The sequence below is a fragment of the Ceratotherium simum genome, chromosome 20 (assembly GCF_057802395.1).
Source record: "Ceratotherium simum simum isolate JZ-2026a chromosome 20, ASM5780239v1, whole genome shotgun sequence".
NCBI classification, from domain to species: domain Eukaryota; kingdom Metazoa; phylum Chordata; class Mammalia; order Perissodactyla; family Rhinocerotidae; genus Ceratotherium; species Ceratotherium simum.
In genome coordinates this window covers 14,888,072-14,915,972 of record NC_141919.1, presented here as the reverse complement: position 1 = coordinate 14,915,972, position 27,901 = coordinate 14,888,072, and the positions used below count along the sequence as shown (strand labels likewise).

At 40.4% G+C, this 27,901-nt stretch overlaps 1 protein-coding gene across 4 annotated transcripts in view; it reads left to right on the top strand.

The window, feature by feature from the left end:
* The window catches only part of PCSK5 (proprotein convertase subtilisin/kexin type 5), a 442,283-nt gene extending 414,508 nt beyond the window's left edge, over nt 1–27,775 (top strand). For 2 of the 4 annotated variants that reach the window (XM_087444465.1, XM_014794699.2), the window contains 4 exons: nt 2,371–2,588; nt 19,453–19,553; nt 21,240–21,426; nt 24,512–27,775. In XM_087444465.1, coding sequence (XP_087300591.1) covers nt 2,371–2,588; nt 19,453–19,553; nt 21,240–21,426; nt 24,512–24,912 — 907 coding nt within the window. In that variant the 3' untranslated portion in view covers nt 24,913–27,775. The remainder of the gene's footprint in view (nt 1–2,370; nt 2,589–19,452; nt 19,554–21,239; nt 21,427–24,511) is intronic. The other 2 variants (XM_087444467.1, XM_087444466.1) reach the window with 2 other exon arrangements.
* The last annotated feature ends 126 nt before the right edge of the window (nt 27,776–27,901 follow it).

Here is a 27,901-nt window from a genome sequence, read left to right as displayed (position 1 = left end):
ACCATAAATCTCTAGTGGAGAATAAATGTAGTATTAATGAGGTATAAGTGGAGATATTTAACTAAAATGGTTCCTTTGTAGAATTGATGTTCCACACACGTTGCATAAACTTCGTATGTTAATCTCTCTGCCTTGGAAAAGCAGGTATATGACCCTCTGCACCCTGTCCCAGTGCACGTAACTATTTTGGTGTTTAACCTCAGAGCAGGTTCTTTAAGGCTCCAGTTATTGTTTGTCCTTATGCACGAGATCCCCTTCAAGCCTTTGAGGCTCAAGAGATTTCATAGTCACCTCCTCGGATGTTAGCTCAGGGCGAATCTTCCTCAACAACAACAACAACAAAAAACAAAAACAAAAACTATTCTTCATAGTCACCTCATGCACAAGAGTCATCAAAGGAAGCAGCAGCGTTGTACTTTCCTCTTCTTTTAATCTGATCCCCTAAACTCTTCATTGTCTTTCTTTTAGCATTACTCTTGGATAATTTTTAAAACCTGTTTGGTATTGATAAGCTTTCTTCCCCACGGTTCCTATTGATGCCTTTCATCTTAATAACAATCTATAATAACAACATTGGTAAAGAATGTTTATGCTGCTTTAGAGTTTACAAAGTATTTCCACTCACAGTGTATGCTTACATTATGATTTGATTCTACAACAATCCTATAAGATTGACATTATTCTCTCCATTTTACAGATGAGGAAACTGAGGATCAGAGAGGTCAAGTGACTTGCCTAAAGCTACTGTGTGTAGCTACTAATACATGGTGGAGCCAAGACTAAAAATTAGATCTTCTAACTTCAATCCTGTGTATTCCCTCTGTGGAAAATTGTGATTTTCACTTTTCCCTGTTGCTTTCCCTTTTGAGTCTTGTGTGATCTTTGTCAACCATTTAGTTCATGTTGATTCTTTCTTTGTTCTTTCATCATCCTGTCTCTCAAATACCTCAGAGTCTTCTCAATTGACATGGAGCCATCATTGTTCCTCATCTGACTGCGGGAGGTGAGACAAGGCTTGACTTGCTGCAAGCTGGGCCACTGAGGGACGAGTGTCCTCACTTAGATCACTGACAGGGAGCTAGGTGGAGGAAGGCTCAGCATTAACCAGCCCTGGTTTTAGTTTTCAACAAGTTAGTGGAACTGAAATAAACTTTAAAAAACCTAATGAGGCCAATAGTTTTGCACCAGAGAAACCAAGGGTGAGCCTTTGGGTTTCTAGTACAACTTGTGTGCTGATGTCCAGAGATGCTGAGATGGGTCTGATGACCTCTAAAAGTTCATCTTTGGCAATGATTCTTTTTCTCTTTTCTATCTTGCTTGAAAATTTTTTGTTCACCTACAAATAATACACTGTTTTATTATAGTGGTATTTAACAGAGAAGTTCAAATCACATCGCCCCACTTCACTAGCTGTTTGACCTTAAGCAAGTTGTCTAAATTCTCTAAGCCTCAGTTTTACATATGTAAAATAGTGATAATAATTCTAAATCATAAGGTTTCCTATGAGGATTAATCATACAATTCGTAATTATCACTAATATACATTAATTATTTATAATGTACCAGGCACTGTTCTAACAACTTTCTCAGTAATAACTTGTTTAATTCTAGCTACTAACATTAGCCCCATATTAGAGACCTGAGACACAGAGATGTTGTGTGACTTGCCCAAGGTCACACAGCTCATCAGTGGTATGGCTGGGCTTTGACCCATGCAGACTTGTTCCAGAGGGCAAGCTTCCAACCACCATGCTCTAGTGTCTCATTTTTAGGTTCAATAAGATGAAATAATGTTTATGAAGTCCCTAGTGGACTATCAGGTATTTAGTAGAAACTTAATGAACAGTGATTATTGTTATATTTAGCCTCCAAAAATATTTTCAAAAGAAGTTACATCTATTATTATGTAAATGTCAACATCACTCATGTCATCTCCTATTTGAAGATGTTTTTTAAGTTGAGAAATTAGAAGAACCGCTCAGAGGTACATTTAAAATGTCTTCTATCCCCTGATCCCACTCCACACAACTTAAAGCTCGTGTGAAAGGGGGGAAGCACATGGGTGTACAGAAGGCAGAGGTAGTGAACAGTTGTCGTGATGCTGCTACGTGAGGTGAGTACTAGATCCTTTCACTTGTGTTATCTGACTTGATCCTCACAAATAGCAGGGGAGAGATTGTCATGCCCAATTTACAAATCAGAAAACTGAGAATCATTAGATTTATTATGTAGTTAGTAATAAATCTAATGAGCAAAAAGTCTAAAGTCACCTATCCTGTAAATGAACCCTGTCTGACTATGTTATTTCCACCACACTCAACTTAGGAGCAAAGCTTAGTATTCAGTCTTCATTTCCTCCCTTGGTTTCAGATACTATGCAGAAAATGCCACTGGACGGTGTGAGAGGTGCAACAGGAGCTGCAAGACCTGCCGGGGCCCACGGCCTGCAGACTGCCTGTCTTGTGATCCATTTTTCTTTCTGCTCCACTCCGAGGGAGAGTGTCATCGCACCTGCCCAGAGCATTACTTTGCAGAGCAAAGCACACAGACCTGTGAGAGATGCCATCCGACTTGCAATAAATGCAAAGGTGAGGGCGTGTCTATCATTTTGCATGTGTGAATGGAAACATGAAAAGTTTCCTTCCTGCCGAGCCCCTTGGTCCTCTTCACCATCTATGGAGGTTTCTCTCACTTGCCAACCTCACAGCCAGTCCTCTCCAGCACCCTCTGTTCTCCCTCAGCTTCTGCATCTGCCGTCTAACCTGGCTGCTCCTGCACACACGGCTTCCTCTTCAGATCCTCCTACCCTTCAAGGCCCAGAGACAGGCATCATCCTCCAGGAAGTGTTTTCCACCTACTCTGTCTTTCTTCTCTACTTCTTGAACTTGGAATCTGCCTAGTAAAATTTATTCTCATTACTTCAACAACTACTTCAGATGTCTGCCTCAAACTCTCCCAAGCCCCTTTCTTATTTTCCAGATATCTACTTGTTTGTCAGAGATCCCTAAAATCAACATACCCCAGAGTCAACACAATCTGGGTTTCCACTGATAGTCACTCTTTCTGTTCATCATCCAATCAATTGCCCAGGTTTGATACCTTGACGTTATCCTTAACTCTTCTCTTTCCCTTGCCTCCTGCTCCACCCACGTAGCTCCAACAAAAGAAAACTCAAGGTCTGTTGATTCTCTCTCTTAAACATTTCTCCACTCAGATCTCTTCCTCCAACCTCACTGCCCTCATTTTCCATTCTCAGCATCTCTTAGCAGACTTTCTGAAGTAGCCAGCACATCACCCCAACTCTGGTCTTGCCACCCTCCACCAACCCAGGTCATCTTGTCCAATAATGCCAGAGTGATCTTTCTAAAATTCAAACCTGCTCATTTTCCTCCATAGCTTTCCATAGAAAGGTGGTCATGGTGACTCCTTCTCAACATTTAATAAAGAAAGACCTCCTACAATGTTTTAATTATTAAAAATTATTAGATTAATATTAATAGCTGGTAGGGTAAATTCCCATTATCCTTTTCAAAATAATCTTGGCTGTTCCTAGCCCTTCTTCTATGTAAATTTTATAATCAGTCACATTTCATTAAAAAAATCCTTTGGGATTGAGTGACGTCAGCATTATGGCAGAGTGAGCTCTTCCCTTAGACTGTCCCCGCTAAGATACAATGAAAAGGACACTCATAAACCAACAGAGGACATTCACACAACACAACAGATGTCTGAGAGACCCACACAGTCATAAATCTGAAGGTGGAGGTGCTAGACCCCCCTGGAGGCAGTGGAAGGAGGTAAGGGGATCTCCTCTCCCTCCCTGAATGGCAGCAATCTAGGGTGTAGGAGAGTCACTGAGAGGAGAGGGAGAAGGGGGCAGCCCTCCAGGGGAACACCTTCCCTCTCAGAGTTGCCTCCCAGCCCATGGGAAAGCTCCACACTAAGGAGGCTAAGCAATCATGGGGGGGTATTCACCAAGCCGAGCAGCTCAGAAGGGCAGACAGCAAGGGGAAAGTGAGAGTGCCCCTAGGATCATGAACATGAAAGAAAGCGCCCCTCCCCCCACTTGGCACACCAGCTCAGCCAGTCAGCCAGAGCAAGGGACTCCTGCCAGAGTGCTGGTGCATACATGTGTAAAGCAGAGGCAGCCAGCAGGCAAACACAGATGGGCTCTGTCAGCATAGCTTCCAAAGGACAGGCACAGCTGCCACGGATCATGGCAGGCTCAGAATATGCAGCTCCTACCCACCCCCCAGTGGTGGCAGGTGGAATCTGTGACCAGATACTACCACTTTGCAAAGGCACAAATCCACCCCATCAAATAGTATGAAGAGGTATGTTAATACTCCAGACCAGAAGGGAAATGACAAGCACCCAGAAATCAATCCTGAAGGTACAGAAATTTACAATCTATATTACAGAGAATTCAAAATAGCTATCATAAAAAAACTCAACGAGTTATAAGAAAACTCAGAAAGATGGTTTAATGAAATCAGGAATAAAATTAACGAACAGAGGCAATTCTTCACAAAAGAGATTGAAACTATAAAGAAAAACCAATCAGAAATGTTGGAGATGAAAAACACAATGAATGAGATAAAGAAAAACCTGGATTCCTTAAATAATAGAGCTGATATTATGGAGGACAGAATTAGCAATTTAGAGGACAGAAATATAGAAATGCTTCAGCTGGAGGAAGAGAGAGAACTAAGAGTAAAAAGAAATGAAGAAATTCTCTGAGAAATATCTAACTCAATTAGGAAATGCAACATAAGGATTACAGGTATTCCAAAGGGAGAAGAGAAGGAGAAAGGAGCGGATAGCTTGTTCAAAGAAATAACAGCTGAGAACCTCCCAAACCTGGGGAAGGAGCTGGAATTAAAAGTAAAAGAAGCTAATAGAACTCTTAATTACATAAATGTAAAAAGACCTTCTCCAAGGCATATATTAGTAAAAATGGCAAAAGTCAATGACAACGAAATAATATTAAGGGCAGCAAGGCAGAAGAAAATAACCTACAAGGAACCCCTTATCAGGCTTTCAGCAGATTTCTCAGCAGAAACCTTACAGGATAGGAGAGAGTGGGATGATATATTAAAAATTCTGAAAGACAAAAACTTTCAGCCAAGAATACTCTATCCAGCGAAAATATCCTTCAGCTATGAGGGAGAAATAAAAACTTTCCCAGATAAACAAAAGCTGAGGGAGTTCATTGCCACAAGACCCCCCTCCCTACAAGAAATGATCAAGAAGGCCCTCATACCTGAAAAAAAGAAAAGAAAAGGTTTACAAAGCCTTGAGCAAGGAGACAAATAGGCAGACAAAATCAGAAAATTGCAGCTCTCTATCAGAACAGGTTAGCAAACACTTAATTATTTAACACTTTAATGTTAAACACTTAACATTAAAGATAAAGGGAACGAAAACATCAAAAAATAACTATAATCACTGCATTTTAACCACATACTCACAACACAAAATGGAATAAGTTGTGACAACAATAACTTGGATGGGGAAGAGGAGAGGGATGGAACCTACTTAGACTAAGGAAATAAGAGGCTATCAGAAAACGGACTATCTCATCTATGAGATCTTTTATACAAACCACATGGTAACCACTAAACAAAAAATCAGAACAGAGACACAAATGATAAAAAAAGAGAAAGCTGAGAAAACCATCATAGAGAGCCACCAAACTGAACTGGCAGTCTTAAATACATGGGATGAAGAAAGCAGGTGTTGCCATACTTATATCAGACAAAGAAGACTTCAAGATAAAAAAGGTAATGAGAGACAAAGAGGGGCAGTGTATAATGATAAAAGGGACACTCCACCATGAAGACATAACACTTATAAATATATATGCACCTAACACAGGCACACAAATGCACATAAAGCAACTATTAGCAGACCTAAAAGAAGATATTAACAGCAACACAATAATAGTAGGGGACCTTAATACTCCACTTACATCAATGGATAGATCATCCAGACTGAAAGTCAACAAGGAAATAGTGGGATTAAATGAAAAACTAGACCAGATGAACTTAATAGATATATATATAAAACTCCATCCAAAAACAGCAGAATACACATTCTTCTCAAGTGCACATGGAACATTCTCAAAGATAGACCATATGTTGGGAAACAAGGCAAACCTCTATAAATTTAAGAAGGTTGAAATCATATCAAGCATCTTTTCTGACCATAACGCTATGAAACTAGAAATCAACTACAAGAAAAAAGCTGGGAAAGTGACAAATATGTGGAGACTAAACAACATGCTACTGAACAACCAATGGATCATTGAAGAAATTAAAGAAGAAATCATAAAACATCTGGAGACAAATGAAAATGAAAATACACCATACCAACTCATATGGGATGCAGCAAAAGCGATCCTCAGAGGAAAATTCTTAGCAATACAGGCCTGCCTTAACAAACAAGAAAAATCCCAAATAAGCAATCTTAAACTACACCTAACAGAACTAGAAAAAGAAGAACAAATAAAGCCCAAAGTCAGCAGGAGGAGAGAAATAATAAAAATTAGAGCAGAAATAAATGAAATTGAAACAAACAAACAAAAACAATGGAAAGGATCAATGAAACCAAGAGTTGGTTCTTTGAGAAGATAAACAAAATTGACAACCTCTTAGCCAGACTCACTAAGAAAAAAAGAGAGAAGCCTCAAATAAATAAAATTGGAAGTAAAAGAGGAGAAATTACAATGGATACCACAGAAATACAAAGGATTGTAAGACAGTACCATGAAAAATTATATGCCAATGAATTGGACAACTTAGAAGAAATGGATAAATTCTTGGACTCATACAACCTCCCAAAACTGAATCAAGAAGAAATAGAGCATATGAATAGACCAATTACAAGCAAAGAGATTGAAACAGTAATCAAAAAACTCCCAAAAAACAAAAGTCTAGGACCAGATGGCTTCTCTGGAGAATTCTACCAAAGATTCAAAGAAGATTTAATACATATCCTACTCAAACTACTCCAAAAAATTAAAGAATATGGAATACTTCCTAAAACATTTAATGAGGCCAACATCACCCTGATCCCAAAGCCAGACAAGGACAACAGAAAGAAGAAAAATAACAGCCCATTATCACTGATGAACATAGATACAAAAATCCTCAACAAAATATTGGCAAATCAAATACAGCAATACATTAAAAGGATCATACACCATGATCAAGTGGGATTTATACCAGGGATGCAGGGATGGTTCAACATTGGCAAATCAATCAGTGTGATACACAACATTAACAAGATGAGGAATAAAAACCACATGATCATCTCAGTAGACACAGAGAAAGCATTTGACAAGATCCAACATCCATTTATGATAAAAATCTCAATAAAATGGGTATAGAAGGAAAGTACTTCAACATAATAAAGGCTATATATGACAAACTCACAGCCAACAACATACTCAGTGGGGAAAAACTGAAAGCCATCCCGCTGAGAACAGGAACAAGACCAGGGTGCCCACTCTTGCCACTCTTATTCAACATAGTACTGGAGGTTTTGGCGAGAGCAGTGAGGCAAGAAAAAGAAATAAAAGATATCCAAATTGGCAAAGAAGAAGTGAAACGCTCCCTGTTTGCAGAAGACATGATTTTATGTATAGAAAACCCTAAATAATCCATTGGAAAACTATTAGAAATAATCAGCTACAGCAAAGTTGCAGGGTACAAAATGAACTTACAAAAATCAGTTGCATTTCTACACTCTAATAATGAACTCACAGAAGGAGAACTCAAGAATACAATCCCAATTTATAGTTGCAACAAAGAGAATAAAATACCTAGGAATAAATTGAACCAAGGATGTGAAAGACCTATACAACGAAAACTATAAGACATTATTGAAAGAAGTCCATGATGACATAAAGAGATGGAAAGATATTCCACGCAAATGGATTGAGAATAAATATAGTTAAAATATCCATACTACCAAAAGCAATCTACAGATTCAGTGCAATCTGTATCAGAATCCCCATGATATTCTTCACAGAAATAGAACAAAGAATCCTAAAATTCATATGGGGCAACAAAAGACCCCGAATCACTAAAACAATGCTGAGAAAAAAGAACAAAGCTGGAGGCATCACAATCCCTGATTTCAAAACATACTACAAAGCTATAGTAATAAAAACAGCATGGTACTGCCACAAAAACAGACACACAGATCAATGGAACAGAATTGAAAGAACGGAAATAAAACCACAGATCTGTGGACAGCTAATCTTTGACAAAGTAGCTAAGAACATACCATGGAGAAAGGAAAGTCTCTTTAATAAATGGTGCTGGGAAAACTGGACAGCCACATGCAGAAGAATGAAAGTAGACCATTATCTTTTGCCACACACAAAAATTAACTCAAAATGAATCAAAGACTTGAAGGTAAGACATGAAATCATAAAATCCCTAGAAGAAAATATAGGCAGTACACCTTTTGACATTGGTCTTAGAAGGATCTTTTCAAATACCGTGTCTACTTGGGCAAGGGAAACCAAAGAAAAAATAAACAAATGGGACCTTATCAGACTAAAGAGCTTCTGCAAGGCAAAGGAAACCAGGAGCAAAACAAAAAGACAACACACACACTGGGAGAAATTATTTGCAAATCATATATCCAACAGTGGTTAATCTCCAAAATATATAAAGAACTCACACAACTCAACAACAAAAAAACAAACAACCCAAAAGTAGGTGTATGATATGAACAGACATTTTTTCAAAGAAGACATACAGATGGCCAACAGGTACATGAAAAGATGTTCATCACTAATCATCAGGGACATGCAAATCAAAACTACATTAAGATATCACCTTACACCTGTTAGAATGGCTATAATCACCAAGACAAAAAAACAACAAATGTTGGAGAGAATGTGGAGAAAAGGGAACCCTTGTACACTGCTGCTGGGAATGCAAACTGGTGCAGCTATTATGGAAAACAGTATGGAGATGTCTCAAAAAATTAAAAATAGAAATACCATATGACCCAGCTATGCCGCTACTGGGTATGTGTCCAAAGAACTTGAAATCAACAATTTAAAGAGATTTATGCACCCCAATGTTCATTGCAGCGTTATTCACAATAGCCAAGACATGGAACCAACCCAACTGCCCATCGACTGATGAATGGATAAAAAAGATGTGGTATATATATATACAATGGAATACTACTCAGCGATAAAAAAAGACAAAATCATTCCATTTGCAATAACATGGATGGACCTTGAGGGTATTATGTTAAGCAAAATAAGCCAGACAGAGAAAGACAAACACCATGTGATTTCACTCATATGTGGAAGATAAACAAACACCATACGATTTCACTCATATGTGGAAGATAAACAGACAAAGAGAATGGATTAGTGGTTACCAGAGGGGAAGGGAATTGGGGGTTGGGCATAAAGGGCAAAGGGGCACATATATCTGGTGACTGACAAATAATAATGTACAACTGAAATTTCACAGTGTTATAAATTATTATGACCTCAATTAAAAAAATCCTTTGGCTATTGATTAGCATTGCATTGAATTTATTTGAGGGAGAAAATCCATCTTTATGATCCTGAGTTATCATAGAGATGAACATGGTATATCTCTCCATGGTATATATTTACTTGTTGTCCTTCAACAAGCTTTCAATAAAAGTTTTCCATTTTTCAAAGATGATCAAATTCTTTCCCCAGTCAATCCTTTTAACTCATGTCTCAACTCTCCTTCATGTACTCTAGAACCCAGAATCACCTAGAATCGCTTGGCAGCCACAAATATGTCATGTTCTTTCAAGCCTCCATGACTTTTGTCCATGCCTTTCCTCTTTCTGGAGAACAATGTTCTAGGGAGCTCTCAATTTAAAGATCAAGCTTGAACATCATCTCCTCTGTGAAGCTTTTCTTAGTCCTCTCAGAAATGTTCTTCCTTCTTCTTGATTCTGTAATACACTATTTTATCATAGCTCTTTTTACATTACATTTTAATTAAACATGTCCATCTCTTCTACTAATTGTGAGACCCTCAGGGCAAGGATTGTACCACATCCACATTGTATCCCCTGTTCCTAGTCTAGAGTGTAACACACAGTAAGTGGTCATTAAATGTTTGCTGAATGAATGAATGAATAGAAAACAGAAATCATAATGTCTTTTTGCAAATTGGAAAATTTTCAGCTATTAGATCTTCAAGTGTTCCTTCCCTCCATTCTCCTTTTGTGGAATTCCTTATTAAATGTAATTCAGAGTTTCTTGACCTATGATCTTGATCTTGATCTCTATGTCTCTTATCCGCTCTTTTATATTTTTATCTCTTTGACTCTCTAATGGTTTATACTAGGTTAATTTTTCAGTGCTCTCTTCCATTTCCCTACTTTGTTCTCTGACTGTGTTTTGTCTAACGTGCAGCCCGTCTATTATTTGTTTTTTTCATTTAAATGGCTTATTTTTAAGATTTCTAATTGTTTCTTTTCCATATCCACCAATTTTTGTTTCATATCTCCGTTTGTGTTTCATAATTTGTTATTTTTATGGATATTGTCTTCACAATTTTTGAGCATCTTAAACATGCTGATTTTAAAAACTTTATCAAATTTTCTATAAAATATTACCTGAATTAAATTCATGTTCTAATTCTTGATTGTGTTTGTCATCTTTCTTAACATTTGTTTTATCCACATACTTTGGAATTTTGGTCTTAAGCTCATTTAGTTTCTTTCTGTTTTGTTTTTTTTTTTTTTTGTGAGGAAGACAGGCCCTGGGCTAACATCCGTGCCCATCTTCCTCCACTTTATATGGGACGCCGCCACAGCATGGCTTACCAAGCAGTGCGTCGGTGCGTGCCTGGGATCTGAACCTGCGAACCCTGGTCGGCCGCAGCAGAGCACGTGTACTTAATCGCTTGAGCCACCGGGCCAGCCCTAATTTTGAATGGGAGAACTTGTTTTTGGTTCTTCACTCCCTCTGTCTCTCCCTTTATCCTTACTCCTTACAGTCTAGTAGTTTCTCGGTTAGCTCTACCCCTGCCTCCCACTCTGAAACTCAGTCCAGCAACAGGATGTTCCAGTGATCCTAAAGGTGATATTGATGACAATGCAGATCCCGTCAGTGATCCAGTCCACAACTCAGGGAGTTCCTGGTCAGAGGCGACGTCAATGAGAGCAGAGAGTCTACACTGACTCCTGTTTTAAACTCAAAGCCTGGATCTTGGTCCAGGTCTCATATGAAACCCTTTTAGTTCCTATTATGGTAGAAAAGCTGAACTACAGCTACCACTGCCTACATCTAGGCCCAGAGCAAAGCAGGCGGATGGCTTGAATCTGACTACTGTTTTGCATTTATATTCCCTTTCTGGTCCAAAGAGATTTCATCTTATTTTTGAGCCCACCTATCTCTTTTTGGGGGTTCTGTTGATATTTATTCTACCATTTCAGTATGTTTGGAGTGAAGGGGTAAGTTCATGTCATAACCTGAACTTACATGTGATATTTTTTTTTTGAAGGGGAATATCTGCCCTAAGCTAACATCTGTTGCCAATCTTCCTCCATTTTCTTCCTTTTTGCCCCCCAAAGCCCCAGTACATAGTTGTGTATAGTTGTAAATTCTAGTTCTTCTATATGAGCCACTGCCACAGTATGGCTACTGACAAACGAGAGGTGTGGTTCCATGCCCAGGTACCGAACCTGGGCCGCCAAAGCGGAACGTGCCAAACTTTAACTGCTAGGCCATCAGGGCTGGCTCTACATGTGATTTTTTGAGGTATATGTGTTACTAATGGATGATCAGATTCTTAGAAGAGCATCATGCCCTAAATTATTGCCCAGCCTCATTCTCCTAATCCAAACACCTGGGGGTGGGTGTATTTTAGAGTAGGTTTTTTGTTTTGGTTTGTTTTTTGGTACTTAAGACTTTTGGATGAAACAAGCAAAGGCCAACCTGTTAGAGCCTGCTTCTAATCTTGCTTTCTTTCCCGTACAAAAGGGTTCATATTGGAGCAGTAGGTTGACTACATAAAAATGTCAGGGAGTGGGGATGACAAGATGAGAAATCAGCTCCTTCCCCACCCTGGGAGAAGACCATCAACCACCCTTGCTGTCTAGCCACTAAACTGACCTTCCTGAGAACTATCTTGATGATATTTTAAAATAACTTCTTCCCAGTGCTTCCCAAGTACACATGAATATAGCCATCTCCAGATTGAAGGTGGCTTCCATTATCACCTCTGTCTTGATGCCCTCAAATCTACTTCTCTTTCCCAAATGGTTTTCCTGAGCTACAGTTCCAAACATCCCGTTGCCTGTTAATATCTCTGGTTGCCCAACAGACACCTCAGACTTGATAAATGCATTATTCTCTAGTTCACCTCACCCCATCCCTGGACCACTTTTTCCTATGCTCCCTAACTTGATGAATGGCTCCACCACCTACCCAGAGACAATAATGTGGCCATTACCCTCTGCTCCTCTCTCAACCCACACGTTCAATTTGTCCTCAAGTCCTGTCAAATCTACCACAGATATCTCCTAATTCCATCTCCCCTCTCTTGGGTTTCTAGTATCACTGCCTTAGTTCAGACTGTTATCTTCTCTTGCCTGAATTATTCACCAATTCTCTAACTGGTCTTCTTGCCTCCAGTATTAGCCACTCTATAAATGACCAGTCCTCCATATGCCCTCAGATTGATCTTTCTACATCACAAATATCATAATCATGCTTCTCTGCTTAAAAATGACTCTCCAGGGGCCGGCCCAGTGGCGCAAGTGGTTAACTGCGTGCACTCTGCTGCGGTGGCCCGGGGTTTGCCAGTTTGGATCCCGGGCACGCACCAACGCACCACTTGTCAAGTCATACTGTGGCGGCGTCCCATATAAAGTAGAGGAAGATGGACATGGATGTTAGCATAGGGCCAGTCTTCCTCAGCAAAAAAAGAGGAAGATTGGCAGATGTTAGATCAGGGCTGATCTTCCTCACAAAAAAAAAAAAAAAAGAAAGAAAAGAAAAATAAAAAAAAAAAAGACTCTCCATTGATCTTAGGACAGAATCTTAACTTAGTAGCTTTGCATATGAGGCTCTCCATCATAGGACTCTCTTCATATTCAGCCTCATCTCTCATCACTTCCTGCACCAGCCTCTAATCCAGGCGTAATTAGTTACTGTAAACCTGAGCCAACCTTGCCCTTTCTCCTGCTGGAATACTGTCTCCAGCCTGCTTTGCCTGGCTACCTCTTTCTGATCCGTTAGTCAGCATTTCCTCTGGAAAGCCTTCCCTCACCCCTCCATTCTGTGTTCCCTTAGTACTCTGCATTCATTCATTTAATGTTCAACAATATTTATCCAGCAGTATGGCCAGACAATGTCGATACAACTGTGAACAAGACAGTCAAGGTCCCTGCAGCCCAGAGGGCGTATTTGTAACCATTTGCTTATTCTTTGTCTCTCTCTCTAGACTGAGGTCCTCAAAGGCACAAATTAATGTGTCTTTCTCACCTTTGTATCTCCAGCACTTAGTGCCATCACAGGGCCAGCAGCACAGGCAACAGTTGCTTCAGGGGAGGCTCGGGCTGACAGTGGCAATGCCTGGTGGGGAGGCTGTGCCTGCTGGGGTCATGAAGCGTTGGGCAGGGGGTGGGCAGTGAGCTTGGCCAGAGCAGCGGTGGCCTGGGACAAAAGCAGAGTCCCATGCCGGCCCAATGCTCCAGCTATGGCAGCACCTACCATAGTTCACGATGTCTGAGGCGGTGGAGCTCTGCCTTCTGTAGGCCTCTACCTCAAGCCCATCACAAAGGTGACCAACAGCCGGCTCTTCTGCAGCTGAAGCAGCCGGGAAGTCCATCTCCAACTGGGAGGTGCTGGAAAGGCTGAAGGACATGGTGCACAATCACCAGTTCTCCACCTTCTGCATTTCCAAGAGTACCATGGACTTCATCCCCTTGGAGGGCAAGGTAGAGAACAACAGTTGGGTCAAGTCTTTCCTGGCCTGCCTCCACGGCAATACCAGCCAACTCAATGGCTTCTCCAATATCCTCAAGATGCACTCCGCCAAGTTCAAAATCGATTTCCCCACCCACCACCACGGGGACTCTTTCTTCCACGGGCAAAGAATATGAAGCAAATGCTGCCAGGAGAGAGGCCAGAGACCATTCACCTGGAGGGGCTGCTCCTGGAGGAGTCGGGCTTGGAGAAGCTCATCAAGGAGGTTCCTGTCAAAGTGTTTGAGAAGTTTAGGGAGATATGGAACATGGACATCCCCATGCTGGACCAGTAACAAGAGGAGATGATGGGCCATAACTTCCACCCCTTCAGTTTTGGGGGACACTTGAACTTGAGGACATACATCCAGTACCACAGGAACGTGAGCTTCATCAAAGCCATCAACGTCTTGCGTAGGATGAAGCTCATGTACAATTAAGAGGCAGAGGAGAGGCAGAGAGCAGAGGAAAGGAAACAGAAAGAGCTAGAATTGGAGAGAGAAAGGAAAAGAGAGGAGAAGCTTTGCAAGAAGAAAAAAAACAGAGAGACTGTGAATTCCGTCGGAATCAGAAAAAGCTCGAGAAGCTATAAGCAGAGGAGCGGAAAAAGCTACAAGAAAAAACAAACAGACAAACAAAAACAAAACGGAAGAGCAGAAGCTGTTGCTGGCTCAGAGGAACCTGCAGTCCATCAGGCTAATTGGGGAGCTGCTGGGCAGGGCCATGGTACCACCAGGTGGGGCTGGTCTTGATACTCAGCACGGAGCCGCCTCTTCCTGCTCTGGGCTGCGATCTGTGCCTTTCTCTGAAAATTGGGGCCAGTGTCACGGCCCCCCCTTTCCTCGGCTGGTTGCAACCATAACCGAAAGAAATAAGTCTTAATACCAACAAAAAAATATATACTAAAAAAAAAAAAAAAACTTGGAGAGTGCACAATAACAATTTTTTATTGTTTTAGCGTGACTCTCTGTGAAATAAATATGAAATTACTCTTAGTTAGAAAATGCTCAGACTAGTGGACACTCTAACCTAGCCTGTGAGTGCTATGCATACCAGTCCTAGAATTTCTTTTATGTATCTCACAGCATGGTGCCTCAGCACTATCCAGTAGAAATATAATGCAAGCCATACATATAATTTTAAATTTTTTGGTAGTCACTTTAAAAAAATAAAAATACAGGTTAATTTTAAAATATATAAGTAATATATTTATTTAACTAATATATCCAAAATATTATCATATGAACATTTATGTTGAACATGTAATATAAAAATTATTGAGATATTATATATTCTTTTTTTTATACTAAGTCTTTGAAATCCGATGTTTATTTTACATTTACAGCACAACTCAAGTCGAACCAGCCACGTTTCAAGTGCTCAATAGCCACACGTGGCTAGTGGTTACTGTCTTGGACAGCACATTTCTAATTTAGGACAGTGGTATCAGAGAGTACTTTAGCAGTTGGCTATTTTCTTCAGATGCAATCTTAGGCTGAATCCTATTATGTAAATTGATCAGGGCAGAGCTGCTCAGATGGGAGCAGAGGAGGGATCTTAGAGCCCCATCTAACGCCTCCCTCTTTGCCCCTCCCCCGCACTTCCAGGCAGTCCTTTGCAAACTCCAGCACACAGCGGTTCCCACTCTTCGCCCATCCGCTATTGAGTCTCATCTTTGAAAGTATTAGCCTTCCAAACAAACTGCATTTAAGTCATCATTAATGTGTTCTCTTTTTTTCATTCCAGAGGCACATATAGTTGAAACTCAAAACTTCTAAACAGAATAAGATAAATGAGAGAATACATTGAATTGGGGATGGGGTGCGAGAGTGGTGGAAAGTTTGCATTGTCATTGGCCATATCATGGTAAATGTTAACTTTCTATTAGGTTTTTAGAAAATTGAAGGTATCTCTGATGCCACCATTATTAGATGTGTGGGGCCTTTATTCCAACTAGGATTGCCAGATAAAATACTGTATTTTAATTTGCTAAATATGAAAACCTTAGTCCCAACATCCTACTGCAGTGCAGTGGGCTATTGGGGAAGAGGGACCCTTGATTTCTAGTCAAGATCAGGTAGCCATTATTAGGTAAGTTACTGTCTCTTAACATCAGTCAATGAATACAGGACAACACCAGCTTTTTAAGATTTTTGTGGAGATTGGAGAAATTATTAGTGATACTGTAAGCACATTTCAAAAAACTATAAATTCCTTTAATTGGGTTTGAGATTTCCCAGCTGGATTAGGGATGATGGTTTTGAGCATTTCCAGTCTTAGAAGTTCATCAATACATCCAAACAATGGAATACTATTCAGTGCTAAAGAGATCTGAGCTATCAAGCCATAAAAAGACATGGAGGAAACTTAAATGCATATTACTAAGTGCAAGAAGCCAATCTGAAAAGGCTACATATTGTATGATTCCAACTACATGACATTCTGGAAAAGGCAAAACTATGGAGACAGTAAAAAGATCAGTGGCTGCCGGGGGTCGGGGTGGGGAGAGATGAACAGGCAGAGCACAGAGGATTTTTAGGGCAGTGAAAATATTCTGTATGATACTATAAGGATGGATATATATCATTATATATTTGTCCCAGCCCATAGAGTATACAACACCAAGAGTGAACCCTGAGGTAATCCCCCAAATTGTGGACTTTGGGTGATTGTGATGTGTCAATGTAGGTTCATCGCTGGTAAAAAATGTACCGTTCTGGTGAGTGATGTTGATAATGAGGGAGGCTATGCATGTGTTGGGGTAGGGGGTATATGGGAAATCTCTGTATCTTCCTCTCAGTTTTGTTGTAAACCTAAAACTGCTCTAAAAAAATAAAGTCTTAAAAAAAACTGATCAGCACAGTCTTGCTGAGATTGTATTCCAGGGATGATTGGGCATATTTGGAGGGGTCTTGAGGCCATCGTGAGTGTGTGTGCCTCCCCTTCCTGTATTTGACTTGAACCCTGGACGGACGTGCCTGGTTGAAGCTTTCTAACCCTGACACTCATTTCTTCTGCTGTCCTTTCTTCACCTACCACACCCGTCCTGTGCTGGTTAGTGAATCTTTGTGCTGTCCTCTGGTTTTGCAACAGACAGATTACAAAATTTGGGGACAGGTTTTCTTTTGGGTTACAAACTGGGTGGAAAAAAGGATGAATTCCTTCCTTCTTAAAACATTAGCTGTCATACAAAGAAATGAACATGTGTGAAAGATACAGGGAAAATGCAGCAACCTAAATAAGTAATTTACCAACCAGATTGTATTTCATTCACATTTGACTGCCCAGTATTATCAGGGCGTTGAAAACATACTTAAAAGCACTGAGGGGGTTGAGGGGAAGGATAGCATATTAAGGCCTAATATGCATCTTTGTATGCAACGGGTTCCTCCAGGATTAGCTCATTCCATGCCTTCGCACATTTAACTTTTTGTTTATCCTCCTCACAATGTTGTTTTAAATAAAAATCCAGGCCTGGAAACCAAAGCCTTCTAACTCTCCCAAGCAACCTCCCTCTCTCTGTGTGGAACGACACCATGGACAGATCCCAGGAGTTGCTCTGCATGGTTGAATTCACCCCGTGGGGTCAGTCCAAGGGACAGCAGATGGTGAGCTGTTCTGAATTTTAAGGAAATGCCAAAGCTGTCTTTATAGGTCCCAAGGCTCCTGCAGATCCTCAGAAGCAATAATAAATGTAGGCCGTTCAACTTGAAAACACTAGAAAACATTCTGGGAACTAACTGCCTTTTGCAAAAGACTCTGGGAACCCTAAGTATGCAGATTTTGCAATGAATCAATGTAGGAGATGTAAATGGGGTCCTGATTTGTCACCCAGAGGTGACAAGTAGTGCCTTTGGGGATTGCCTGGGATCTAGGCCTCAGCCAAATTGCTGCTGGTCTTCTGGAAAATGTAACCAACCTTGAGGCACAAATTTTGTGACCTAACCTTTTTACCACCTTTTTCCCTCTTTTAATTTTTCCTGCCCGTAATTTCTCTGCATAGAGAAAAACAAAAACAAAAACCCCCCACGCTTTTATATTTTAAAATTGGAGTAAGACATCTAAGCTATATTTTAGAAAAATGTAGGGTGGGAAGGAAGGAAGTAGAGGAAAACTGATTCTTTCATCAGAGACCACAATTATGTTCCAGAACATGTAGGAAATTCTGTATGAAGCTAGAGATAAAATAAAAATAAAATGGCTTTGAATTTGTATCACTACCGGCAGCCCCCAATCTAAGCAGCAGTTGGGCAATAAAGGTTTATTTTCTAACCTGTTGTTCAGAGCTCAGAATTCATTTTTCCATAAAAACATTATAAATGATTGAGCTCACAGCTCAGACATGAAAAGTCAGTTTAACTCCATAGTGATTGTGAAGGACGAGACTCACAGTTCTAGTTCAAGCTTAACTAACTACCCTTTACAATATTCTTCTGATGGGAAGACCCATATCAAGTTCCAACTCACAGTACCAGGCACATTCCAGGCCCCGTCTATCTCCCTGCTTCTGTTTTGAAATTCTCAGGAAAAACATCAAAGCCTCCCTAATGGAATAAACTAGAGCTCTGGTTTCCTGTCCCTAAACTCTTTCCAGAAGTTATCCCTTGATAGCTGCATAGAAGGAAATGCTTGGGTCAGCCATTCTTGAGGCCTCTGAATTAGGAGAGAGGGGTATTACCTCCACAGGAAACAGAGTCTGTAGCTTCAGACCTCCCCTACTTGGTTGCTCATGTATTAAGGCAGAGAATGATAGAAAGAGTGCTGGGTGGTAAGTCAACAAACCTGAATAGGAATCTTGACTTGACCATTACCTGTGTAAGCTTGAATGAGTGACTTCATATGTCTGGGCCTTAGTTTTCATTTATTTAAAAAATAATAAATAAATAGGAAGTCAAGTTTCTGAGAAGAGAGTTTATAGTTTTCAAGAGAATTTCAAAGGAATCTATCACCACCACCCCCAAAATTAAGAGCCACTGGACAAAATGATCTGCTAAATCCTTTTAGCCCTTGTATTTTAAGTTCCAAGCCTGGTGATGTTTCTCAATTAGGAACTGCCTACTCGTGATTTAATCACCAAGTTCTGGGACCCTCCAAATCAGCTGGTATCATCCTTGTCTTCTAAACTAGTTAAACAATAAGCAGAATGACAAATAAAGGTTTTATAAACTTTCTACATGATTTCTCATTCTCTGAAAATCTTTCTTCTTATGATAATAAAAGATTTGTCATCTCTAAATCCTCAGTTTCCAAACTGAGTTTACATTGATTGGACTAATTAGATAATTTCTAGGTCTTCACTTAGTGTCTTGTAGACGTTTTTTTATTCATATCCTCCATCAATTCACCCTTCTCCTTCAATTTACTTGACATATACCTTGCTCCTAAGAGTTCTGGAACCAAGACAGAGGTTGAAATCCAAGGTCAATCTCATGACTTAGAATCATTTTTTCCTTTCAGGAAAAGGAGCGTTGAATTGCTTATCCTGTGTGTGGAGTTACCACCTAGTGGGAGGAATCTGCGCCTCGGACTGTCTCGTGGGGGAATACAGAGTGGGAGAGGTACTGAGAGCTGGGCATGGTGCACCTTCCGCCATTTCTACAGAGGGACATGAGCTAGTTTCTGCATATCATTCTGGGCAAAATCAAAAAGTCCTAAAATTCCTACACTCACTACAGTTCAGGCTTAATATCTTAAAATCTTCTACTATTGCATTGTAGAATAATGGTGCTACCCAACTGTAGCCTTAATTTCAATCAAAGGAACTGAGAAGATCTGAGAGAAATAATGGGGAAATGAAGTCATGAGGGCCTCAGTAATAAATCTACATTCATTGCTCATGACCTTAGAAGATTCAGGTCTACAAAGGAATATTATGTCAGAAATAGGAAATGTACCTTTCTACTGTCTAACCTGAAATATCTGAATAATGTCAGAACTACAGAGCTGATGTTGCTCTTTCATTTCTTCTACCTCTTCAGTGAATTAAGAGAGAGAGATTTTCATTTGCTTGCCATGAAAGAATGGATTTTCTGAGTCCACTAGCTTCTTGATTGTGTTTCCAAATTTTAGAAATTAAGTACATCTCTCCATGGTGAAATTAACACGACCGAGCGTATTCACGTGTGAGTTCTCTTTAAATTCTGACAAGAGCCCTCATTACACTTTGGTGAAACTGAGGTTCAGAAAGATTAAATAATTTGCTAAAGATCACATGGGTAGTAAGTGACAATGCTGGGCTTGAACCCAGGGGTTCTGACTCCTAATCCAGAATCTGATGAGATAATAACAGCTGAGAAAGCCCCTTTTCAGCACCTGAAACATGCCAAGATACTCAACAAAGGCAATTTCCATTCCTTCTTTTCCTGTTATACCATCCTTCCAAAGTACAGAAGTAAAATAGGAAGGTATCTTCCCTCATCTACGTTTCCAGCACCAGTGAAGGAGCAATTTGTCAGCAGGGAAGCCACTTTCTCCTCATCTCTCGACTCTCTTCTCATTGAGATTTAACTGCTTTAGCTAAACAGTCACAACTTATATTATTTTGGGGCAGAGCCACAAGAACCTGATAACCATAGAAGCCAAGCAGGTAATGTCAATAAGTGAAGGCTGATCAGTCAAAGAAAACCCCAGTGCAAGCTTGATGAAAAGTGGAATCTGACGTTTCACCTGTGCGTTGGTGTCATCAGAGCTAGTGCTGGGGATGGTATCAAATAGGAGAGCACAGAAAGGGGACCACTGCACTCAGTGCTGTCTGTGACCTTGCCATGTGGGAGTGATGGATCCAGTGTTGACAAGTCTTCTAGTTTTTAGAGAGAAACTAGGAACTGATTTACATGTGAAATATCCCAATTTTGAAATGTCGGCAATGAATTGAAAATTTTTTAAACTGTGAAGGCCGATTTAGTATGGGCCAGACAAAACTTGTGCTTGACCAGGAACAGCACATGAGCCATCAGTTTGTAACCTGAGCTGTTCTAGAAGCCTGTTCTCTGATTATTTTTACCAGTAGATCTCAGAGGGAAAAAGATCCCTCAGAGGGAAAGCCCAGCAATGGTTCCGTCCAAGGGCAGTCAGTTCTGTTTCTCACCCTGTGCAGTTCAAATGGACCCAGAACAAACCACCTTGCTGCCATCCCCGACAAGCCTCCTTCCCTTATGGAGACAAGATGGAACTCCCATCTGAGAACTCCAGTGCCTTGTTAATTCCTCCACACTCAAAAGGAATCTCCTGATTGTTCTTAACAGGGGGAGAAATTTAACTGCAAAAAATGCCATGAGACCTGCATAGAATGCAAGGGACCTGGCACCAAGAACTGCACCGTGTGCCCCGCCAACCTGGTCCTGCACATGGATGACAGCCGCTGCCTGCGCTGCTGCAACACCTCCGATCCCACCGATACCCAGGAGTGCTGTGACTGCCACAACACCATGGGTGAGGGGGGAGGAAGAGCAGCCTGCAGAGGAAGGGCGTGTCCTCAGGAAGCTGATGGGATCATGGGGGGAGGAGGATGGAAAGTTCCGGAAAACTCTTTTTTGAGTGCCTGCTGTGTGCCTACTGTACTTGTAACTTTCTAGCCATCATCTCATATAAGTAGATATTATTAATCCCATTTTACAGATGAGGAGACTGAGGCTCAAAGGGTTTGATAAGCATGCTCAAGTCCATACCGATGTGAAGAGGTTCATCTGGAATTAGAATAGGGGTCCTTTGGACTGCAAAGCCCACATTCTTGCCACTGCCATGCTGCCTCCAAGATTAGAGCTCAAGTACATCTAGAATTTCATCTTTATAAATTTACTTTATTCTCTTTTTTATTCTTCCTTCCTGGGAAAAAAGGAAAAAATCAACTATCAAGGAAGCTGATGCCAATATTGTCTTGATTCTGTTGAAGTCAGCCGAATCTAGACTTCCCATTAGAGACTTAAGGCATTTTAGAAATAAACTTTCATTGAAGGCTAAGAAGAAACAAAACCCCTTTTACCAGTTCCCAGTCCCCCGACTGTCTTCCTCCTCTAACCCCATCCATATGGGTACTTGGTCTTCATTGGCCACAAACTTAAAAAGATCCCAAATGGAGTGAGTCCTTCTGAAAAGAAAAAATAAATTCTTAAAATAGTCTCTAGTCCTGAAGCAGATCATTTCCTTGGGGTTGAGACATATTATGGCCTGACAAAAAGAGACATTGTATTTGTGGGAGCCTGTGCATTTGTAAGTGAAGTAAATCCCAGAGCCATAACTACTACTAGCCATTTCTGTGTTATTTTTTTTTATTTTTGTGAGGAAGATTAGCCCTGAGCTAACATCCATGCCATTCCTCCTCTTTTTCTGCTGAGGAAGACTGGCCCTGGGCTAACATCCGTGCCCATCTTCCTCCACTTCATATGGGACGCCACCGCAGCATGGCCTGACAAGTGGTGCATTGGTGCGCGCCCGGGATCCGAACCCAGGCCGCCAGCAGCAGAGCGCGCGCACTTTGCCACTACGCCACGGGGCCGGCCCCAACTGTTTTATTTTTTTTTTATCAGCCTTTTCAACTAAATTATAAATAACATCTTCCCAGAAACTAATTATTTCCTTCTTTCAGCTTTCCCACCCCCACAAGCAGCTGATTTTTCCAGCTCCTCATACACATCCACCTTCAGAGTCTGATTGCCTAATATCTATGCTGTGTCAGCTAAGAATAATAACCCTCATTACATCGATGGCTTTAAATGAAACCACAAGTGTGTGCATGTTGGGTGCAGAGTTTCACAAGCATCTTCCAGCTAGGAACTATTTAGTCAGCTTTCCTGGGCTTTCTGTGACTCTTCAAGATCCACCTGGGACAACACTGCCAAAGTCCAAATATTCTCGATTACCTCCTCATTTTCTACTGAGATAATTGCCCCTTCAAAGAAGCCAGATCGCAGAGGCTGACCCTGATTCTGCAGACCTAAGACTGGAGAATAGTAAGACATGATTGCATATGGCACCTTAGTATTTGAAACAACCTCGAAAGGTCTTTTCTTGACTCTCTTGCCTCAGACAGTATTTATCTCCAAGTACCACATACAGATCGCTTATCCATCCCTATGGGGTTTTAATATTTCCTCCAGGGAAAAATTCTGTGCTGATATTATTAATGATAAAAGCCATAATGATAGTGCTGTTATTTTAGGAGAGGAAATTCTGCTTGACGGGCAAAATCCCATGAGAATGAGTTACAATAAAATAGAAAACTTGTTTATTACAGGAAAAAGAGAGAGACATAATGGTGATGAATGAGATGTAATTGGCCAATATATAATAAGCGTAAATAATTGCCCCTAAAATAGTTGGCAGCAGTATTATATCCATTAAGCTAGGGTGTATAATGTACCTAGAATCTCTCATAAAAGAATCCTGAGACCAGACCCAGGTGGTTCAAAAAATATTTATGAAAAACTTACTGTGTATTTCAACTTGTACATCCAATATGGCCTGCTAGTTTTTTTTCTCTAGTTTTTTCATACTCTCTTTCACATTCCCATTTGGTAGGTTGAAGAATAGAAAAAAAAATTAAGTAACTTACCCAAATCTACTACCTGAATAAGTGAGTGAAAAGTAAGAAAAATGAGCTCATCACTGAAGTTATAGTTTAATCCTTTCTTCTGTGACACTGTTTTGGTTACTCCATGTTCTCAATTAAGGCCTCAAAACAGAAGTTGATGAATGACAGGGGCCAGAGCTCTCAAGTTCAGAAATCTTAAGTAGAAGAAATATCTTATCACTCAACTTGGTAGTCAGAATTTAAAGGTGGTACTTTTCCTCCTACCAGAATGCCAAGAAGTCGAAAAATAGTTGTCAGAGTGTTTTCCCTTAATGTCTCCAGACTGCAGCATGGAGTAAGGATTCCTGGGTTCAAATTCTGATTGCTCCAGAAACAAGCTCTTACCTCTGACGATGTGACAATTCACTTCCTCTCTGTGGGCCTCAGTTTCCTCAACTGTCAAGCAACAGATTGACCTAAGTGATTTCTATGGCTCCATACAGCAATTAGAGTCAATGGTTTTATAAATAATTTGCTCCTGCCCATGAACAGTGGGATAATCATGTTGGACCAGGTTTAAAGGTAGCTGGGGAGAGGACTCAGTCTTAAAAAAATCAGAGTTGATATAGAAAATAGAGCATTTAGTAATAACTGAAGCATGGCCCAAGATGGAATATCTTTCTCAGGAAGGAAATAGAAGAATCTATTGGTAAGGTTGGACACTTGGCTACTGACCCATGAGGTATGGGGATAAGGGGGCTCCCTTTGGATCTCAAACTGACCTTCCTCCTAGAAGGATTGGTTGATATCATCTGACACAGACGTGGGGTGCACACCGCAGTTCTGTAGAGTGGTGTGCTCTCTAAGAAAATCAGAGACAATGATTCCACCATTTTAGATTTAAAAGATAAAGGCAAAGTTCTCTAACTCAGACATTAATTGTCTCCATTCCATTTCTTCTCTCCCATCCTTCTGCTCTGCCCTTCCTTTGGGGTTGTCTTCTAACAGATGAGTGTATCCTTCGAGCAAGTGAGATCAAGCCTACAGCTGCGCATTCCAAGACAGCCCTTCTCATCATCTCCTCCATTATGCTGGTGCTTCTGCTCGGGGCAGCTGTGATGGTGTGGAGGAAATCACGGGGCCGAGTCCAGCCAGTAGAAAAGGTCCGCTATGAAAAACTGGCTGACCCTAGCAAGTCTTACTCCTATAAGAGCAGCCCTCGCGAGAGCACTAGCTTTGAAGAGGATCAGGTGATTGAGTACAGGGACCGGGACTATGATGAGGATGACGATGATGACATTGTTTACATGGGCCAAGATGGCACTGTCTACCGGAAGTTTAAGTATGGGCTGCTGAATGATGATGATGATGAACTGGAATATGATGATGAGAGCTACTCCTACCAGTAAACAGAGGCCACTCCTCACCCCATTCCACTCACAGGCGTGCGTGTGAACATTACAGTTTGGGGTTTTATCCCCACACACCAGGCTGATGTATGGGTGTTTGAGTTTGTCTTCTTAACCATGAATCCAACTAGAGTATGTAAAAATGTTCAAAATGAAAAAAATTTTTTGTTCTTTTGGGTGGCTAAACTCAATTAACCATAATTGTTCAACTATAATTAAGGAACAAGGATAAAATTCAGACGGATTTTCCTCAAAACAATATGTCAAAACACAAAACACAGGAAGTGAAAAAAGTGAGATTTGTACAGACTTTGATGTGATTAAAAAAAAAGGAAATGGACCTAGAGAAATTCTGTTTCTCAGCTTCATGGTGGAGCTATTTGCTGCCTTCTGGAATTCTGATATTTCTGTAAATGATTTTGGAGTGTTGGGGAGACGAAAGAGTTGTTTGTCTTAGGGGATTTTTCTCCCCTTTTAGCTCTCTTTAGGAGCAACTAAAGAAGGTTCCTCACGCTATTTATCAGTTGATTCCAGACCACCCCTGTTGAGCAGAAGAGACCACCTCTGCTGAGGCTGGTCACAACCCGTTTAGAGATGAGCCCATGTGTTCGCTAGGCTCTAGTTCCTCTGCAGTAATCCAGAGTCATCTGATTCAAGAGATAGAGCAAGTTCAGGCAGGAGGTAGGCAGCAGCAAGCCCAGTAGGAAAGAAACCACTAAGTTTCCAAGAATTGCAACATTACACCCTCATGATTTTCTAAGAGCGTTTCTGGATGGAAACGTCATCAAACACATCAAGTAATAAAAGAAAAATGGCAGTGTTAACCTAACATAAAACAGAATAAAATGACAAAAATCATCTATTCTAAAAAAAGACTTTAGCTACTAAATCAAAGAGCTTTCATCAACTGCCCATCACAGAACTGTGGACTCTCCATAGAAAAAGTTGGAATGGGGTTTAACATGGAAAATCCCAATGTCCTGCTCACAGGCTTGCTCCAGCTGCCAACCAGCTTTCCAACACTCTATCTCTGTGATCTTTGTTTCTAGACATCCAAGGCTTCCCTTTTTCCACCCTCTGTCAAGTACACTCTTGGATTTGTGCACCTGGGACAGTTTTTCTGCAGATAATAGAGAGAGAGGGGCTCTTGCTGTGCAAAATCCCCTAAGCAGGGTTTTGCTGATTTCCTTGTCAAAGCAGAAGTGCTAGGCAGTACTAGGCGTGGACCACTGGAAAGTGACATTTTCAGATGATGATGATAATAATAAAAAAGTTTATTGCACACCTACTGGGTACCAGGTACTGAGCTAAATAATTCGTTTAAAAAAATCACTACTCTTAATACCACTATATCTTCATGAGGTTGGCACAATCATTACCCTATTTTCATAGGAAACCCGAGGCTTGTGAGAGGTTAACTAGCTCAAGGTCACAGAAAGCTAGTCAAGATTCAAGGAAAAAGAATGACCCTGAAGAGCATGTTCTTACTAACTACGCTACCCTGACATAAAGTCGAAAAAGAAGCATCCTAAATCTAATAAAATTATGCCTCTTATTTTATTTTATGATATGGCAACTGTATTATCTTTACTAAATTTGTGCATTTTCTTTTTTTAAAAAGAATAATGTATCGCTAACTCAGGAAATCTCTGTAAAGAAGTCTTCAGTTTACAGAAGGCCTCAGTGTTTCTTTAGGGGAAAGCTCTTAAAACAAAGATTGGCAAACTTTCTCTGGAAAAGGCCAGATAGTAAATACTTTAGGCTTTGCACAACTACTCAGTCCTGCCATTGTGGCGTGAATGCAGCCAATCCGTAACGAATGGGTGGGCTGTGCTCCAATAAAATTTTATTTATGGACACTGAAATTTGGATTTAAGATCACTTTCATGTATTATAAAATATTATTCTTCTTTTGATTTTTTTTCAATCACTTAAAAATGTAAAAACCATTCTGAGCTCAGGGCAGTACAAAAACAGTAATGGGCCAGATCTGGCCAACAGACTGTAATTTGCCGACCTCATCTTAAAAAAAAAATTCCTAAGAGACAACGTGTATCACACATGCATATGATATGCTCCCCAAATTTTTAATCATTTAAAATCATCTCTTCAGGGGCTACCCTGTGGCGTAGCGGTTAAGTGCACGCGCTCCGCTGCTGGCAGCCCAGTTCGGATCCCGGGCGTGCACTGACGCACCACTTGTCAGGCCATGCTGTGGCGGCGTCACACATAAAGTGGAGGAAGGTGTGCATGGATGTTAGCACAGGGCCAGTCTTCCTCAGCAAAAAGAGGAGGATTGGCATGGATGTTAGCTCAGGGCTGATCTTCCTCAAAACAAAATAAATAAATAAAATCATCTCATCAAAATCTATTTGAAGCCCTGATATTTCCCTTTCAATTCTTAGAAATAAACAAAAATACGTGTAAGATAGACGTTATATCAATGGATATATTGGATCAATTGAAGAATTTCTCATCTCTTGCTTTGTAATTACAGAATGTAGTCTATGGAAAGAAGTAATTTTGTTTATACTGTGTTCATCTTCCTTGATAATTCTAAAGCTCTGATAGACTGAATTTGACATTTCTTTGTGTAGCCTGGAAATCACTTTTCAAGAAAAATCTGTGTTTATGATACACAAAGATTAAATGAGGCTGCGATGACCTTGAATACTAAGAAAAATTGTGTTGCTGTTACTCTATGTGGGCCTGAAAGGAAGGCTCCTGCTGTGTATGGATAGTTTGACATCTTTCCTTCTTTGTTCATAGACACGTTATTCTCAGACTTCTTTTGAATACTATGCTAACAACTGTCTAAATAGATAAATATGTGGTTGGAAAACAAAGTCATTTTTTGGTTTTCTGTGTGTAAATAACTTGCAAATATTAAGAGAATCCTTGTAGATTGGAAATACACCAAGAGGCTGGGCAAGAGGTTGGAAGGTTCTAGTTCATAGAAAGTAATTTTAAAATTGGAAATAGGATCAAA